At 37.6% G+C, this 14,901-nt stretch overlaps 6 protein-coding genes across 12 annotated transcripts; all 6 read left to right on the plus strand.

Moving 5' to 3' along the window:
• The first annotated feature begins 18 nt into the window (after positions 1-18).
• Positions 19-1,815, plus strand: LOC105691344 (THUMP domain-containing protein 1 homolog). Its single transcript, XM_012409751.3, has 5 exons — positions 19-419; positions 539-712; positions 792-1,036; positions 1,111-1,336; positions 1,423-1,815. Exons 1-5 carry the CDS (start codon positions 237-239, stop codon positions 1,552-1,554), a joined length of 960 nt encoding a protein of 319 aa, XP_012265174.2. The 5' UTR covers positions 19-236; the 3' UTR covers positions 1,555-1,815.
• An 86-nt stretch (positions 1,816-1,901) lies between these two features.
• Positions 1,902-3,059, plus strand: LOC105691313. Its single transcript, XM_048652167.1, has 2 exons — positions 1,902-1,905; positions 2,161-3,059. The coding sequence occupies exons 1-2, from the start codon at positions 1,902-1,904 to the stop codon at positions 2,535-2,537; spliced, it is 381 nt and encodes a 126-aa protein (XP_048508124.1). The 3' UTR covers positions 2,538-3,059.
• A 522-nt stretch (positions 3,060-3,581) lies between these two features.
• LOC105691335 lies at positions 3,582-7,040 on the plus strand. Of its 3 annotated transcripts, none has more exons than XM_012409738.2 (7): positions 3,582-3,687; positions 3,827-4,015; positions 4,128-5,311; positions 5,394-5,583; positions 5,699-6,105; positions 6,203-6,407; positions 6,506-7,040. In XM_012409738.2, the coding sequence occupies exons 2-7, from the start codon at positions 3,827-3,829 to the stop codon at positions 6,533-6,535; spliced, it is 2,205 nt and encodes a 734-aa protein (XP_012265161.2). In that variant the 5' UTR covers positions 3,582-3,687; the 3' UTR covers positions 6,536-7,040. The 3 variants fall into 3 exon arrangements, with proteins under 3 accessions (XP_012265161.2, XP_012265162.2, XP_012265160.2); XM_012409739.2 differs by having other exon boundaries at positions 3,596-3,687; positions 3,787-4,015; positions 6,203-6,414; XM_012409737.2 differs by having other exon boundaries at positions 3,596-3,687; positions 3,787-4,015.
• Positions 7,041-7,190: 150 nt separating this feature from the next.
• Positions 7,191-9,300, plus strand: LOC110117322. 4 transcript variants are annotated; one of them, XM_048652498.1, is made up of 7 exons: positions 7,191-7,685; positions 7,803-7,889; positions 8,022-8,306; positions 8,367-8,448; positions 8,570-8,863; positions 8,996-9,085; positions 9,162-9,300. In XM_048652498.1, exons 1-7 carry the CDS (start codon positions 7,387-7,389, stop codon positions 9,261-9,263), a joined length of 1,239 nt encoding a protein of 412 aa, XP_048508455.1. In that variant the 5' UTR covers positions 7,191-7,386; the 3' UTR covers positions 9,264-9,300. The 4 variants fall into 4 exon arrangements, with proteins under 4 accessions (XP_048508455.1, XP_048508453.1, XP_048508454.1 ...); XM_048652496.1 differs by having other exon boundaries at positions 8,570-9,085; XM_048652497.1 differs by having other exon boundaries at positions 8,996-9,271.
• Positions 9,301-9,989: 689 nt separating this feature from the next.
• Positions 9,990-12,030, plus strand: LOC110117323. 2 transcript variants are annotated; one of them, XM_020855433.2, is made up of 7 exons: positions 9,990-10,308; positions 10,372-10,458; positions 10,736-11,017; positions 11,115-11,202; positions 11,277-11,567; positions 11,645-11,734; positions 11,809-12,030. In XM_020855433.2, the coding sequence occupies exons 1-7, from the start codon at positions 10,010-10,012 to the stop codon at positions 11,905-11,907; spliced, it is 1,236 nt and encodes a 411-aa protein (XP_020711092.2). In that variant the 5' UTR covers positions 9,990-10,009; the 3' UTR covers positions 11,908-12,030. The 2 variants fall into 2 exon arrangements, with proteins under 2 accessions (XP_020711092.2, XP_048508456.1); XM_048652499.1 differs by having other exon boundaries at positions 11,277-11,552.
• Positions 12,031-12,832: 802 nt separating this feature from the next.
• LOC110117326 lies at positions 12,833-14,392 on the plus strand. The gene is made up of 6 exons (XM_020855449.2): positions 12,833-12,959; positions 13,110-13,391; positions 13,510-13,591; positions 13,723-13,998; positions 14,115-14,204; positions 14,273-14,392. Exons 1-6 carry the CDS (start codon positions 12,877-12,879, stop codon positions 14,336-14,338), a joined length of 879 nt encoding a protein of 292 aa, XP_020711108.2. The 5' UTR covers positions 12,833-12,876; the 3' UTR covers positions 14,339-14,392.
• Positions 14,393-14,901: the final 509 nt, after the last annotated feature.

Below are 14,901 nucleotides of genomic sequence, written 5' to 3' on the forward strand. Positions count from 1 at the left end.
TGCTATCATTCCTATGACCAATCACAGCCCTTCGTCACCAACCATTGGGGAGACTAGTTGCTGAAAAGAATCGATGTAGGGCAGATTTGTAGAATTCAGTGGGTGCTGCCACAGAATAGGGACTAGTCGGTGTGTTTCATTCCATTCGACAACAAACGTTCAAAACTGTTCGACGTTGATCGGACGTTCTTTATTGTATCATAACCTGAAAGTAACGCCGGTGCTCATATTTCAAAATGGAATTTGTAACACGTAAAAGAAATTATTTTGGTATGACCCAATACAGCCCGAAAAAACGCAAGCTGGAACCTGGTATGAGAGGTTTTTTCTGCACGTGCAATTTTCACGAAAAAGATTGTGTGCGAGAGGCGTATAACGTTCTCACTGAATTCGCAGATAATCTGTATGGTCCTGAAAAGGTATAGTTATTGATCAATTTATCATGATGTTCTTAGCCCTAACTTTCTTAAGCCGTCAAGAACACATACATACATTTTTCGCATTCTATTATCAAATACCTATTGAAAATATACTCTAGGCTGAAACTGAACTATCAGACGAAAAAGCATCAACAAATGATACCTTGCCAGATAATTGTCCCGACAAAGAATGCAAGGATGATGAAGAAGAGGATATTTCAACGGCTTTGAAAAAAGAGGTTGCAGAACTAAAAGCCAATTCCGCAAAGCCCCCATCGAAGCGTCGTTTTCAAGTGAGTAATCTATTGTCAGAATTGATGGAACTATAAAAATGGTGTTGCTTTCTGATCTCATGACTAACTTTGTACGCAGGTACTAGACACTGGTGTAAAAAGTGTTGTATTCATACAAACGAGTTTGCCCGAACCTCTGGAAGTTGTTTCAACTATTGTTAAAGAATTAAATGAAACAAAAAAACAACGCACCAGGTTTTTGATGAGACTACTGCCCATCCAAATAGTGTGTAAAGCATACCTGGATGATATCAAAATGAGAGCTGATGTACTACTTGGAAAATATTTTACAGAAGAACCAAGGACATTCTCCATTGTGATCAAGTGTGTATACAAAGAGTCAATGAGGGTCACAATTATCACGAATGATTTACACATGAAATCTTGTTTCGTTTCAGTCGACATAGTAATAACAGTATCAAACGAAATCATATAATCGAGGATCTTGCTGAAATTATCACAAGGAAAAATCCTGGAAACAAAGCAGACTTGAAAAATCCGGAACTTGCTGTTGTTGTGGAAGTGATACGTTCAGTATGTCTTCTCTCTGTAATACCAGATTACTACAAGTACAAAAAGTATAATTTACTCGAAATTTGTGGAATCAAGGAAACCGGCAAGAAAGTATGTGACTCAAAATTATTAAATAGAAATAGAAAAATTTCACCATTTATTTAAATCACTACAGTCCACTTTTCACAATATTGCAGGAATCCGACAGTATGGAATCGCAGAAACCGACTGACTCAAAACCAGAAGACAACGTAGAGAAAACGGTTGATCCGAAAGACGAATCGACCATGGAAGTAGAAAATATTGAAGCTGCTAGTGACGACAAATAAGTCAAAGACCCAAGCAGCCGTTTTCATCTCAACAACTGAAAAAAAAATGTTTTATTTTTTTACGAAAATTATTCTTATCTGTTACCTGAATATTATTGTTACTCACCAAGATTTAAACCAGTTATGATCTTAGTTTTATTTTTTTAAAACGAAAAGAATATGTATGGTATATATATATATAAATGTTATTTCTTCATCAAAACTTGTAGCAATAGCCGTACTAAATGCTATTACATTTGCAATAAAAGTTCGAAAAAATTGCGGATCGTTTTTTCTCTGGCCTATCACATTTTGTCATTAGAATTTCTTTTTCTGGTCCTGCTAACCTTTAAACGCTGCAATAGCAAATGGGTAACGAGATTGCACTGCAATGGCATTCAACATACACCGTAAAAATACCATTGACTTTTGATGGATAACAGTCAGAGGGATATGGCTAAATTATGTAAAAATTGACAGGGTCAAAACGAACCTGTGTCACCTGATAACGAGGCCGATCTAAAAAATTCTCTTCCATATAATGTGAACGAGAAAAAGAGGGGAATCAACGGTGTGTCTTCGTCGAATGATTATTTGGAATTCAGAAAAAATAAACACAAATTAGAGATCACGGATTCTGCGGTAGATGCTCCGAGACATACGGAAGACGAGCAAGGATTGAAAAATCTCGAGACAGAATTTTCGTCAAGTACCTATTATTCAATACGGTCATATTGCACAATTGCGAGCTTTATGATCTGCCAGCAGATAACTGCAAACGAAATTATGAAGATAAATTGAAAGAGATTCAGCATAATTTGAGGTCCTTGGACGAAAGCTTGCGCGAATCACGTGCCTTGGAAACCGAGCATACCTTGAGATACTCTCAGACCAAAGTCAAGAACATAAGCCTACAGGTCGATTTAGACAAAGCGAAGAAACGGAATAAAAATATGTTAAGTAAGTTCATTCTTTACAATGGCATTATCATCATTAATATTTGAACTGACTCAACTTGTCTCGAAAGATCTTTTTCGTCAGAATGCCGCAGAAATAGGTTTCGGTCGCGTGAAAACTTCCATCAACACATTACCGGAATCGTTGCGAAAAGATGTCCAGCGTATCTGGAGTCGGAAGTACATTTTTTCAAAAAGTGTTTCACCCAAAACTGTTGGCAAAAACGCTATGATTTTTGATATTTCACAGATACGACGCTTTACTCGAACAAAATAACAGGCTGAAAAAGGACGTCGCCAGTAAGGAATGCATCCTAAAAGCCAAAGATAGGGAGGTAACTGGTATTCGTAAATATAGAATCAAAAACTGAAAATTTATTTGGTTGATCTTCTAGATCGAAGATCTTCAGCAAAGGCTACTTGACTTGGCGGAGAAGTTGATCCAACGAGAGACAACGATTGAAAATATATGTACAAAATTTCTATCCTTGAAACAGCGAAAAGATGAACAGGAGATTCGATTTAGAAGTTCTGTTGAAACATTGCAGGTTTACAAATTGCTTTTGTATGCAGTTTTCGTATTCGTAACCGAATTGAAAATTGTTAACATTATATAATGATTACAGGATGCATTGAAAAAAGCTCAGAGTACTGCAGTGAAGTCGAGTAAATCAGAAAGTTTCATTCTCCCAACCCAAAATGCTCTACTGGCTCGCGAAGCACGAAGATGCGATCGTTTGGCATACGAAAATTCTGTACTTCGTACACTTCTTCAAGACGCCAAACGTAGCTGTAGAAGCAGCCGGACTTCGTCAACGGTTTCTTTCTGCGACAAGAATTTCTGATATTTCCATTGTATCTACAATGTCGAGTCTGCACATTAACTGTAAATAATTTTACCTGTTTTCATTTATATGTCCCGGAATCATGATCATCATTGTCATCGGAATAATAAAAGAATTCAGAAATATGCCTTTTTTGTTATTGTAACTTTATGTAAAAAAATGTGTCGCATATAGTCGCCTGGTGATGTTACGTATTATTGGCAATCGTATTTGTTTAAACCAATTACCCTTATTGGATGTACCAGTTTTACTAGTAGGGTGATTCTGATATATGAGTTGCTCTGTTTCCTTTCACCTCCATTAAATGCCTCGCCGCCCTTAAAACTACAATTGTGTACACGAATCATTTTTTCGTAAGTAAAAGCTTTCAGTCGAATAAAAAATCAGAAAGTACGTCTTCGTGAATAAACGTGAGAGTGTGAAAAAATCATCATGTGTAAATTGCCTTACAGGATCAATTATTGTTCTGAATCTAATTTACTCAATGAATAGATGGAGTGGCGCTTTCGAGATGCATTTGATTTCACCCTCGATAATATCTTGCGTCGTCCAGATATAATGAGTGGGAATAAAACCGATTACGAACAGGAACTTATCACTGAAAATCCAGCGGAGCTAGGAATCGTCACGGGACTTTTGACTACGGCTTGTATATCCAATCTGATGACCACAGTGATAAAGGTACGAATAATTTCAATTTGGGTGATATAAGGTCATGTTATAAACCAGCTATAAATAATAAATTGTACCATGAGAATTCCAAAGTGAAAAGCTGTTGCACTTTATTTTTCAGGAAGATCTCTTTGAAGCGCCTCTCCAAATGGAGTACATCAGATTTAAAGCCATGTTTCATTTAATTTTGAATTTGTTGTCTTTTTTCATAATATTGCCAATGGTTTTTCTGTGCCTCACAATCCTGTACGTCTACAGATGCATGATCAATTTGGTGCTAAGAATTCAGCTAGGAGATAAATTTCGAGGACTTTTAGACGGTACCGATTGCGTTTGGGCACTCGAAAGTTCAGCTTGTAAATCTATCATTAACATCTCAGCCACTCTAGAATCTAAGGTGTATACGAACGATCTTGATTTGATGGTAAAATTGAGAAGGTTGAGCGAACAGAGACTTCTCACTTCTGGAGAAAGTGAGCTTGATAAATTATCGTGCCTGCGTAAAAAGAAATATGGTTACTTTTACTGGGAGAAATGTAACACTGTTGATATTGTGGAACATGTCAAATGGTTGGACACGATCATTGATGATGATCTGACTGAAGGGAAGTGTGACAATGACCGAATGGACAGGATATTGTCAAAATTGTGTACTTTGCCCCTACCGCAGGGGGATCAGGGATCTTGGGAGATTTTGCTTGGCAGAAATGTTGATACGAACGCAGAGTTCGATCGATTGAAAAACATGGAAGAGGGATTAATTTTTCATGGGAAAATCGATGATCGAGGACATGTAGCCAGGATACCGATCATTTTCAGGGTTCATCATGCTCTTGGGGATGGATTCGCACTTTTCAGGCTCCTTTTGTCGAAGATTGCCGATTCTAAGACTGTCCAGATCACTTTCGAAAATAAACTGAGGAAAGCGAAACCTGAAAAATCGGTTCCAAATAACAAAGATGAAATGAACGACCTCAAAAATGTTCTGTTTCCTGATTTCAGCAACGAGTTCATGTTGCGAAATAATGAATACCTTCTCGGAGCTTCGATGCCCTTCAGTTTGACAATTTGTTCTCAGTTGAAAAAAAATCTGAAGAGTAATTTACTGACGAATCTAGGAAAGTTCTTTTCATTCAACGAAATCGAAGCTCTCTTCAGCATTGCTTTGTCCAAAGTCAAGAATTCTACCACACATTTTGTGGAGATTGTATCGTCTAATTTCTGCAAAATCTCCACGGTTGTCGTGGTTCTCGTGAAGATGCCGTCTTGTATTGTGCATCAGGCACTTCGCAGCATGGATAACAGGTACGTTAATCGATTTTTCTCGCGAACTTGAGCTCCAGAGCTTTCGGAGGGAATTATATTACATGTCAATGAATGATTACAGTGCACTGCATGTTCCAAAATTATCTGGAGAAAAAATCATCTCTTCTTGGATTGAGAGCGAGTCCAGTAAGGATATAAACGGTACAAGCCTTCTGACCAAAATCCAACAAATAAAAAATGCAACCGGTACCAGATTCGGTGATGTCATTCTGGCTGCATTATCGTCCAGTCTGTACAAGTATTTCGAACAGGTAAAACCCTCTGCACGATATCAATATCATTACACAGGTATTAGTTTCAAAAGTTGTTTTATTTAGAGTCACAAAATGCTTCGTTACGTATCATTAACGAAAAATTTACTGTCAGGTCGGCGAATCAGCTCCAAAATCCTTGACGGTGGTGCTTCCATCCCGAATGTCGGTTCCGACGAACAGTTTGATTTTGGAGAATGGGTTTTCCGTCGGATTGCTGCCTCTCTGTATTTCTGGGAGTACAGAAGACGAGGCAAAGAACATCGTGAGTAAAAAAAGAAACCTCACGATATTGGAGCGTCTCTTTGACGTTGCGAAGTCTTCGTACAAGCTGAGAGGTGAACCGGATTACTTGATCAATTTCTGGGTGATGAAATGGGTCTCAGCGATATTGCCCGAACTACTTTTACGACCGATACTTGAAAGCCACAGTACTATTGTGTTCAGCAACATTCCGGGGCCCAGAGAAATTCAAATTCTCGGGCAGCGCGTCGGAAGTATCGTATTTTGGGTCCCACATAGGTCAGTCCATCGTCATTGATCATGGACAGATTATTATTTTTGTGACATTAATCATAATCCAAATTTGTATTAAAAAACTAACACAAATTCTTTACAGGGGTACAACCGGAATCGGTGTTTCTGCGTTGAGTTATGGTGGGAATATGAACTTTGGAATTATGGCTGACAAAGCGATAATCAAGGATGATAAACTTTTGAGGGTCATTTTAGAAAACATCGTTGAGGAGATCGATAACTTACATGAAACAATTTTTATGTCACATTTTACCAAATCTTTGCACAATTTGAGCACAGCTTCCATGGTACATTGTAAGAACGGGAGATGATTTACAATTTATGTGGATATCAATTGTATCGCAGTTTTAGATTATGAAGCGATTTGCCTAATTTTTTATTTCAGGAATCGGCGAGCTGTACAATATCGCTATAGCCACGATAATAATTTCAGTGCTTTTCCAAACGCATCACCGAGGTCCGTATGCAACATTGTTAAAAGTTAATTGTTAAAAGTAACGAGGATTAAAACAATCTCTACCGGTCGCACCAAAATGATCTCGAAATAATTACGAGGCTATTGTCACGATTTGTAACATTCGTACAATGTTTTCTACGTATCTATTCACATCACATTTTGTACGCCGTTTGATACATTGAAAAAACTAATTGAAATCTATTTTTCTCAGTCCTAGTATTGTGAAGATGTTGAGACGAATAAAAAATCGATTCAGATTCCTTTTTACATGAAGCGTGGAACTTCAATCATATTAGAGTCCATAGTGTAGTATTGATTTACATATCAACTTCAAGTGGGAATATGAATTTCATGTACAACAATGTCAAACCATTGTGCGTATTATTCTATAATTAATTGGAGGCGATTGTAGATCACGACATGTTTATGATAAATATGATAAATATAAACGGAAACGAATGTAGTTCTTCGAGAGCTTTTAATATCAGTAATGAGAGCCATACTCGTATAAAACGGTCAATTTGCAAATGTCTGATCCAGTTTCAGAACCGCAAACACCCAAGATTCATCAATATGGTAACAATGGAATTGCCCGTAAGAGTGAAAATCCTCATGAAATATGTGTCTTGCAAAATACCAAGCGCAGTAAGCGACCAAAACGTATTCTATAGTAACGCGTTGTGGTCGGTTTGTTCTTCAACGCGTTGTGGTTGGCTTATTGTTCGACCATAACGCGTTGCGTTCGAATTGTCTGCTCGTTACTGTATTTGATCTTTGGATTTCATTTATTGGGGTAGTATTTATCAGTCATGGACCAGAAGAAGAAACTGATAAAGGTGACGGAGATGTCACTGTCGGAAGTAACTAAACCGATAATTTTGGTTTCGCGATTACTTGGAATGAATCCAAAATCCAGCTGGTATAAAATTCACACCGTATTCGTTATGGCAATTAATCTATCGGTGTTATGCGCAGTTTGGGGATATTTCATGAAACAAAATCTTCTAATCATGATGTGGGTTACCGTATTTTTACGAGCTTTCCAGGACTTCTGCCGTCTGATATTAGCGTTTTTTGTTTTGGCACCTTGCCTGTGGGATTCAAATAGGTAAGTTTATCGGGAAAAAATTCATTCTGATTATTACACGCTGCTTCGATCAAGATTTAGAGAAAATAATCACTGCCGATTCTTGGTGAATTACGTGACTCAAAAAATTATCCTCAGATTTATGATTCCGCTGAAAGAATTCAGAATACTTGATGCAGTTTTGAGAAGCTTAGGCGTATCCATAGACAACAAAATCACGTACAGGTGAGTGTTCGAAATTTTCGTTGCAATTAATTTCTGATTGGTGAAATATTCGTAGAATCGGATGTAGATTTTCGAAAAATATTACAACCATATTCGGCAACCTGCGCAGAGAAATGATCAGAGAAGTTTCAGGGCGGAAATGCGACACCTCATTTACTTCTGGCTATTACCTATGCTGGTCTGGATTTCGGATCTATCTCTGTACCTGCCACCAGTGGGTACTTCCAGGTTCATACTATTTCTGGGTGGTAGATTCTTCGCGGCGCTATCAATTTCAATTTGCGCCGCAGCAGACTCTTGTTTTGCTACCACACTTTTCATCATCAAAGAGCGTTTCAGGGTGATGAATTCGATCCTACGTCGGAATGAAAATAATTCTGGTCGGAACTTGAGGATCGAAGTTATTCGAGTTACCAGGTAATCAAATGAAAAAATTTCATCTTTCATACGTTTGAAATAATTCGTTTTCTCAATCAGTGAAAATAGCGATGTCATCGCTTTGAAGGAGCTGAAGACGTTGAGAAAACAGTATCATTTCTTATGGAAGATCATAAAACAGGTAATTCGGCAATATGACATGGAAACATTCGTTTTCATCTTTGTATGCAGTTTTCGATTGTTCAGGCATAAATTTTACGGACATTGTAATTTAAGAAAACCTTCCTCAACTCTTGTCAAAGGTGAATATGTCCTATGGTCCTCACTTACTCGTGGCAGCAACAGTTTCATTAGCAATGATAACTGTTAAATTATGGGAATGCTATTTTGCTCTAACAATTTCTACCCGCCACGGCACCAATTTAACTGTGCTTCATGATATCGCCGGGAAAACCGTCTGGGCAATTTTTTACTTTCTAAGATTGTTCTGGTTAGCAAAAACATGCGAGTCAATGATTGCCGAGGCGAAAATTACCATCGGTGTGGTCCAAGTTTCAGGAATAAAAGCGGACCATCGTTCGCCAACAAAGAGTGAGGTTCGCATTTTTCAGTTCATTGTTAAACACTCATCATTTCTTCCGTTCCAAATTACCGTTAGATTTGGCATTGGAATCCTCGACTTGCTTTTGTATGATAAATTTTCTAGCTTTGCAACGGTTTGTTCACAGATTCGAGATTTTTTGGTACAGCTAAAAATGGAAGTCCAGAATTTCTCGGCTTGCAGGTTCTTCGATTTTAACTTCAGATTAATCTGTGGTGTGAGTAATATATCCACCATCAATTGCCACTATATTTTATTGACAAGTAACATCAACGTACGATTTGTTTCCTCAGATGGTAAGTGCGGTCTGTACATATCTTGTGATTCTGATACAAATGGGTGGATCTAATGCTCGTCGATTAGCTGCAATTGAGGCAAACAACAGCGCAGTATAATTCAGAAATTCAAATATCAAATGAGGAAGATTGAAAGAAAAAAATGTCACACACCGCCAGGTTAATCATGTAAAAGGTGTGGACGGAATCGTTTCTATTGCTGTATAAAAAATGTCACATTCGAATTAGGATTAGATAAATTTCCAAATTATGCAAAAACTTTTGTGCAGTGCTATCATGAATCAACTGGTTAATAATCATCATTATTGTGCAAGAATTAACTAGTTTCTCTTATGATCTACCTTCAGCACACGCGGTTAGTTCGGGAACTTATAGGAATTTCTCGTACGCGATGCGCTACGTATAAATGAATTGCAAACCCAAGAGCTCTTTCCCTAATTAAAGAGTCGGAAAATTTTTCTTCACTCATTTCTCGTCCGATGAATAAGTAAAATCAATTACCAGATGCGTGATAATAATAATTCACCGATGTTGTCGGTGCGCTAATGTATAACATGAAACCGAACAGTCTGATTGATTAAATGCACGCGCGTACGTAGAAAAAATGACCAATTGGAAATGATGTCATTGACGAATAAACCGATAACATTGACACAATTCAATACCCATGGGAATCGCTTATTGCCTACTTTGTTATGACTTTTTTTGCTTCTAATATTTTTACACTTTTTTAAAACTACATCGTGGTAGATAGACGGAATCAAATTTAGAGATGGGTCAGTTCTCGAAGAACTGTTTCAGGATTCACATCTTGAAATTTTATTCAATTACCTATCATCTAAGTTATGAACGAAATGAGACAAACGGTCGGAGCCGAAAGAATGTCGTTATCCGATGCAACCAGGATATTATTGGTGGCTACGCGTACGATTGGGATGAATCCGATATCCTGGCGGAGGAAAGTTCATCTGATAATTTTTTTCGCAGCACAAACATTTATATTTTATGAATCTGTGGAAGCCCATTATAGTGTGATAGAAGTCGAAAATTTTTGGTTCAGAGTTACTGTGCACGCTTTCAAAGACGGAGCTCGAGCCGTTGCAGGGTTTCTCGTCATCGTCACAACATTTTTGAATCCAACGAGGTATATCGAGTAATTACAAGTTTCCAAAACCCACGACTCATGAGAAAAACTGATTAATTGCAGATACGTGCTACCTCTGAAGGACTTTACTGTTATCGATGAAACTTTAGAGAACTTCGGAGTACGTGTAAATAACGAAAGCACCTTTAGGTGAATATGTCCATTGATTATATTATTTATCCTGATTATCCATTACTCATCTGTAGAATAATCGACAGAATATGAACAGTGAAAAAATCTTTTTTGACGAAATAATTTTATGCGATTTCTATGTGTTAGATTTTCGGTTACCGGAACTGAAAATGAATCCGTGTATTGAGCTGAAAAAAGTGAAACATGAGTTTTGATAACTTAAATCTAACAGACCTGTATCATTATCCTAGCAAACGATTCGCTACGGAGAATAACATATCCAGAGAAATTTTAGGTGGCAACTGTTACAAATAATTTTTTTCGTCGCGACGCCATTTCTGCTGTCCGTCTGGAATTTCTACATTTACAACGAGCCAACACGCAACAAATATTTCAGTATGATGATGACGGGTCACATTTTCACCATAACGTCACTGTTCAGTTATGGAATGGTAGATTGTTCCTTCTGCACCATTTTATCCATAATCAAAGAGCGGCTCAGAGTAATAAACTCGATCATTCATCGGGCCGAAAATCTTTGGCCAAGGGAGGACGTCAGAGTGGCAGGAATTTCCAGGTCGGAAATTTGCCAATTAAATGATTAAGATTTTCACGATCCGAGGGGTTTGACGTATACAATCATTTCTTAACGGTGTCTTTTCATTCGAACTTAGTTTCAGCAAAATCGCGGATGACATCGTGTTCCGGGGGCTCAAAATATTGAGAGAACAGTATCACGAATTGTGGGTCATTGCAATGCGAGTAAGACACTCAAACTAATAATAAAAAAGGAAAAAACCAAATCATAATAATCTTTTTTTTTTCTCTCGCACGAGGTGAATGAAGCTTATGGTTTGCACCTTCTTGTGGCAGCGACGAGTGCATTCGCGATAACGACCGTCTTACTTTGGGAAGGTTACGAGGAAACGAATTCAGGTTACTCTGACAATTGGATTCTCGGTGTGAAAATCAAATGGGCTGTATTCGTTACGTCAAGAATATTTTTGTTGGCTCAAGCTTGCGAGTCTGTAGTGCACGAAGCAAAGACGACCTGCGTTGTGCTTCAGGATTTGATGATGAACGGGAACTGGCAATCCACGACGAAAAGTGAGGCAAGGGAATCAAATGTATAAATTCTGAGTATTTCTTAATAAAAGATTTTCTCATTGCCATTGTGTATTCAAAATTATCGTGATTTTTATAGATTCGAGATTTTCTGATGCAGCATCAACTGGAAGTTCAAGATTTTACAGCGTGCAATTTTTTTAAAATAAATCGCACAATGGTCAGTGGTGTAAGTGATCATTGTACGACTCGATTCTAAATGTTAGAAGCCGAGTCATTCCAAAGTTGAATTTTATTTTCTAGATTCTGAGCGCAGTTTCTTCTTATCTTGTAATTTTGATTCAAATGGGGGAAGGCCATAATTCCTACAAAGCCGACAGGAATTCGTCACAAGTGAAATAATTACTGACGTAATTTCATTGAGAAGAAATTATTGCTTCTCGTATTTATCGAATAATTTGTACCACTGTAACCGAAGTTAAAATAAAACCGAATTTTGATTAATCTTCTGAAAGGCAGAAGTCAAATCTACGAAAAAGTAGACTTTCATTACCGTTTGCTGATAGCGCTTTTTAAACGGTTGGATGATTAAAAACTCGTTTTCTTTTCGACAGACATTTATTCCATGTCATTATTTGAACACCGCATAATTTAGCAACAACGGGTCAATTGTGAGATATCGAATACGCGATAAGTATAGGTATACTTTTCGGAGAGATACATATATCTGATCTATTAAGTATATTAAAAACCTCATTCAGTGGTGAACTTTGACGGATGATCCGTTAGCATTAACGTAATCAAAAATATGAAAATGTACTAATTGATATTACTTTGTTATTACTTTTTCTCATTTCTGAAACAGTAGTACCGGGACGTATTCACTGAACTGAAATTACGAGCGTCATAATTTAGAAATGAATGTGTATGATCGTTGACTTTTATAATATGTCGAATCAAAATTCTGTGTTCGACGTTGCCACAGACCTTGACGATATAAAAAATAATTAGAAACCGTCGTTTGGAAAGAAAATGAAGTTACGCAATGCCATCGGTCCCTTATCGGTGGCTACCCGACTCGTAGGACTCAACCCAATTTCGCGTTGGTCGAAAGTTTACCTCATATTGCTATTCACATGTAAGTTATTTCTAATGTCGAAAGCTTGGCATTACGAATTAGGACAATGTTATGAAAATTTTTGGTTCACCGTGTTTGTGTACACCATTCACGATACTTGGCGTGTAAGTTCGGAATCCATTATCGTCGTCACTACTCTTTTGGATCCAAAAAGGTAAATCGAGTTCGACATATCAGCAGCATGCATCCATAATAATTGAAGATTCATTCCAACATAATGATTTTCTAGGTACATGATTCCGTTAAAGGACTTTGAAATTTTCGACGGAACCTTGAAAAATCTTGGCCTACGTGTAGATGATACAGGCCCCTATAGGTAAGTAGATTTACGTCTCACCCTACCTATCATATAACCAGAGAAATAAAGAAATAAATTAATTAATTGGGATTTACGTAGAAAAAATGACATATTTTGTGGTCACATTGCATTGTAAAGAAGTATCGTTATTAACCGAAAGACTTTCAGGCTGCAACTTTTACATCTGGTCTTCTTTGGCGTGGTATCATTTCTAATGAGTTTGTGGCACGTTTACTCAATCGTACTAATAAAGAACAGCAACGATTATATTGGGATCGCGGCGATGGCCGGCGCTTCTGCTTTAATGATAATCTACAGCTTTGTGGTAGTAGACTGCTCTTTCTGCACTGTTTTATCAATCGTCAGAGAGCGGTTCAAATTAATTAATATGACTATTCGTCGGGCCAAAAATAGGCCGATGACTAACGCCGAGGTCACAGAAATTTCCAGGTCAGAAAATCGTCTCGCATTTTCACAATCCGATTATTTCAGTGCGGGAAAATTATCCAAATTAATGAATCTTCTGAGATTAATACATCTATGATTTTTCGTCTTTACTCGATTTTAGCGAAGTCACAGAAGATATCGTTTTACGAGAACTGAAAATTTCGAGAGAACAGTACCACGAGTTGTGGGACATTTCAAACCGGGTAAGTCGCTGTTGAAAGAAAGGCATAATAGCATAAAACGAAGTAGGTGAGCCATTAAGGGGATTTATTATAAGGAAAAATGATTCTTGAGCATTTTGGACGTAACATTTTGGTATTTTTGCTTTTGTAAGGTGAATCAAGCCTACGGTCTCCATCTCCTTGTGGCAGCGGCTGCTTCGTTGACTATAGTGACTGTTAGCCTTTGGCAAGCCTATCTACGAGTAAAGCCCGGCATCTATAACATCGCGGCTGTTAGTTCGGAAATAGCCTGGGCCCTACTTTATATAATAAGGTTATTATTTCTGGCCCAAGCTTGCGAGTTCACATTAGCCGAAGCACAGGTTACTGGTATTGTTCTCCAGGAGTTACTCATGAAAGATAAATGGCGTAGCGCGACGAAAAATGAGGTATAAAAACGCACTTCCACATAAAGTTTCCAACGAACGTTTGGAACTTACTTGTCTCTAACAGCGGAAAAGAAAAACTTGCGATACGTAAATGCATAGTTTTTATTTTACTATAGATCAGAGATTTCTTGATGCAGCATCAACTGGAAGTGCAAGAATTTACTGCGTGCAAGTTTTTCGAAGTCAACAGTACAATGGTTCATGGTGTGAGTGATTATCAAACGTAATTCTAAATCTCAAACGATGTGGCCCAACGGTGTATTTTATTTTTCAGATTCTGGGCACAGCTACCATCTACCTTGTTATCCTGATACAAATAGGGGAAGACGATAGTTTCTGAAAAACGAATATCGACCTGTGGATCAATCGTTAGAATTTCCGAGATCGAAACTGTTGGACAATTAGAAATTTTTCTTTATGTTCAATGTTTAGTGAGTCCTCGGGATTAAGCTATTCCATAAAAAATAATGTAGTGAGACTTTTGCAGTGACCTGGTACGTCATCTCGAAAAAGCACTTTTCTCAAGCATAATAAATGTTACTTCTAGGCACGCTTTTTTCAGCTGGGATAAATTATTCAAATATACTATATCGATTTTCACATGTAATTTTCACAGCATTAAAACGCTGGATGTTAATAAATGTAGAAACAAAGATATCTGATCCATTAGGTGTATTGCAACACGAGTTTGGTCGTGGAGTTTGATACATTATCTGATACCATTAATATCGCGCATAATATGCAACGCACGGATTTTCATTGTCGTTGCATTTTTCGTGTGTTATACATTAGCCGTACCGGGACCATCGAATCTGAATAATGAGTGATTTTGATCGGCCGTATTAGAATTTTAGTTATAAACAGATTTACGCCGATTTGTCGATTCAATAAATAAGAACAAGT

Source organism: Athalia rosae, chromosome 3 (assembly GCF_917208135.1).
Source record: "Athalia rosae chromosome 3, iyAthRosa1.1, whole genome shotgun sequence".
NCBI classification, from domain to species: Eukaryota; Metazoa; Arthropoda; class Insecta; order Hymenoptera; family Athaliidae; genus Athalia; species Athalia rosae.

What these genes read in the sequence shown, in the direction of transcription:
- LOC105691344 (XM_012409751.3), top strand. Translation starts at nt 237, where the DNA reads ATGGAATTTGTAACACGTAAAAGAAATTATTTTGGTATGACCCAATAC. An exon ending in ATCTGTATGGTCCTGAAAAG is followed by an intron (nt 420 to 538) that starts GTATAGTTATTG and finishes AATATACTCTAG; the next exon opens with GCTGAAACTGAACTATCAGA. An exon ending in ACATTCTCCATTGTGATCAA is followed by an intron (nt 1,037 to 1,110) that starts GTGTGTATACAA and finishes GTTTCGTTTCAG; the next exon opens with TCGACATAGTAATAACAGTA.
- LOC105691335 (XM_012409738.2), top strand. Translation starts at nt 3,827, where the DNA reads ATGGAGTGGCGCTTTCGAGATGCATTTGATTTCACCCTCGATAATATC. An exon ending in GTATTTTGGGTCCCACATAG is followed by an intron (nt 6,106 to 6,202) that starts GTCAGTCCATCG and finishes AATTCTTTACAG; the next exon opens with GGGTACAACCGGAATCGGTG. An exon ending in ATTTGAGCACAGCTTCCATG is followed by an intron (nt 6,408 to 6,505) that starts GTACATTGTAAG and finishes TTTTTATTTCAG; the next exon opens with GAATCGGCGAGCTGTACAAT.
- LOC110117322 (XM_048652495.1), top strand. Translation starts at nt 7,387, where the DNA reads ATGGACCAGAAGAAGAAACTGATAAAGGTGACGGAGATGTCACTGTCG. An exon ending in TGCCTGTGGGATTCAAATAG is followed by an intron (nt 7,686 to 7,802) that starts GTAAGTTTATCG and finishes AATTATCCTCAG; the next exon opens with ATTTATGATTCCGCTGAAAG. An exon ending in GACAACAAAATCACGTACAG is followed by an intron (nt 7,890 to 8,021) that starts GTGAGTGTTCGA and finishes GAGAAGTTTCAG; the next exon opens with GGCGGAAATGCGACACCTCA.
- LOC110117323 (XM_020855433.2), top strand. Translation starts at nt 10,010, where the DNA reads ATGAACGAAATGAGACAAACGGTCGGAGCCGAAAGAATGTCGTTATCC. An exon ending in TGTGGGTCATTGCAATGCGA is followed by an intron (nt 11,203 to 11,276) that starts GTAAGACACTCA and finishes CTCTCGCACGAG; the next exon opens with GTGAATGAAGCTTATGGTTT. An exon ending in ATCGCACAATGGTCAGTGGT is followed by an intron (nt 11,735 to 11,808) that starts GTAAGTGATCAT and finishes TTTATTTTCTAG; the next exon opens with ATTCTGAGCGCAGTTTCTTC.
- LOC110117326 (XM_020855449.2), top strand. Translation starts at nt 12,877, where the DNA reads ATGATTCCGTTAAAGGACTTTGAAATTTTCGACGGAACCTTGAAAAAT. An exon ending in GATGATACAGGCCCCTATAG is followed by an intron (nt 12,960 to 13,109) that starts GTAAGTAGATTT and finishes AAAGACTTTCAG; the next exon opens with GCTGCAACTTTTACATCTGG. An exon ending in GAGGTCACAGAAATTTCCAG is followed by an intron (nt 13,392 to 13,509) that starts GTCAGAAAATCG and finishes ACTCGATTTTAG; the next exon opens with CGAAGTCACAGAAGATATCG.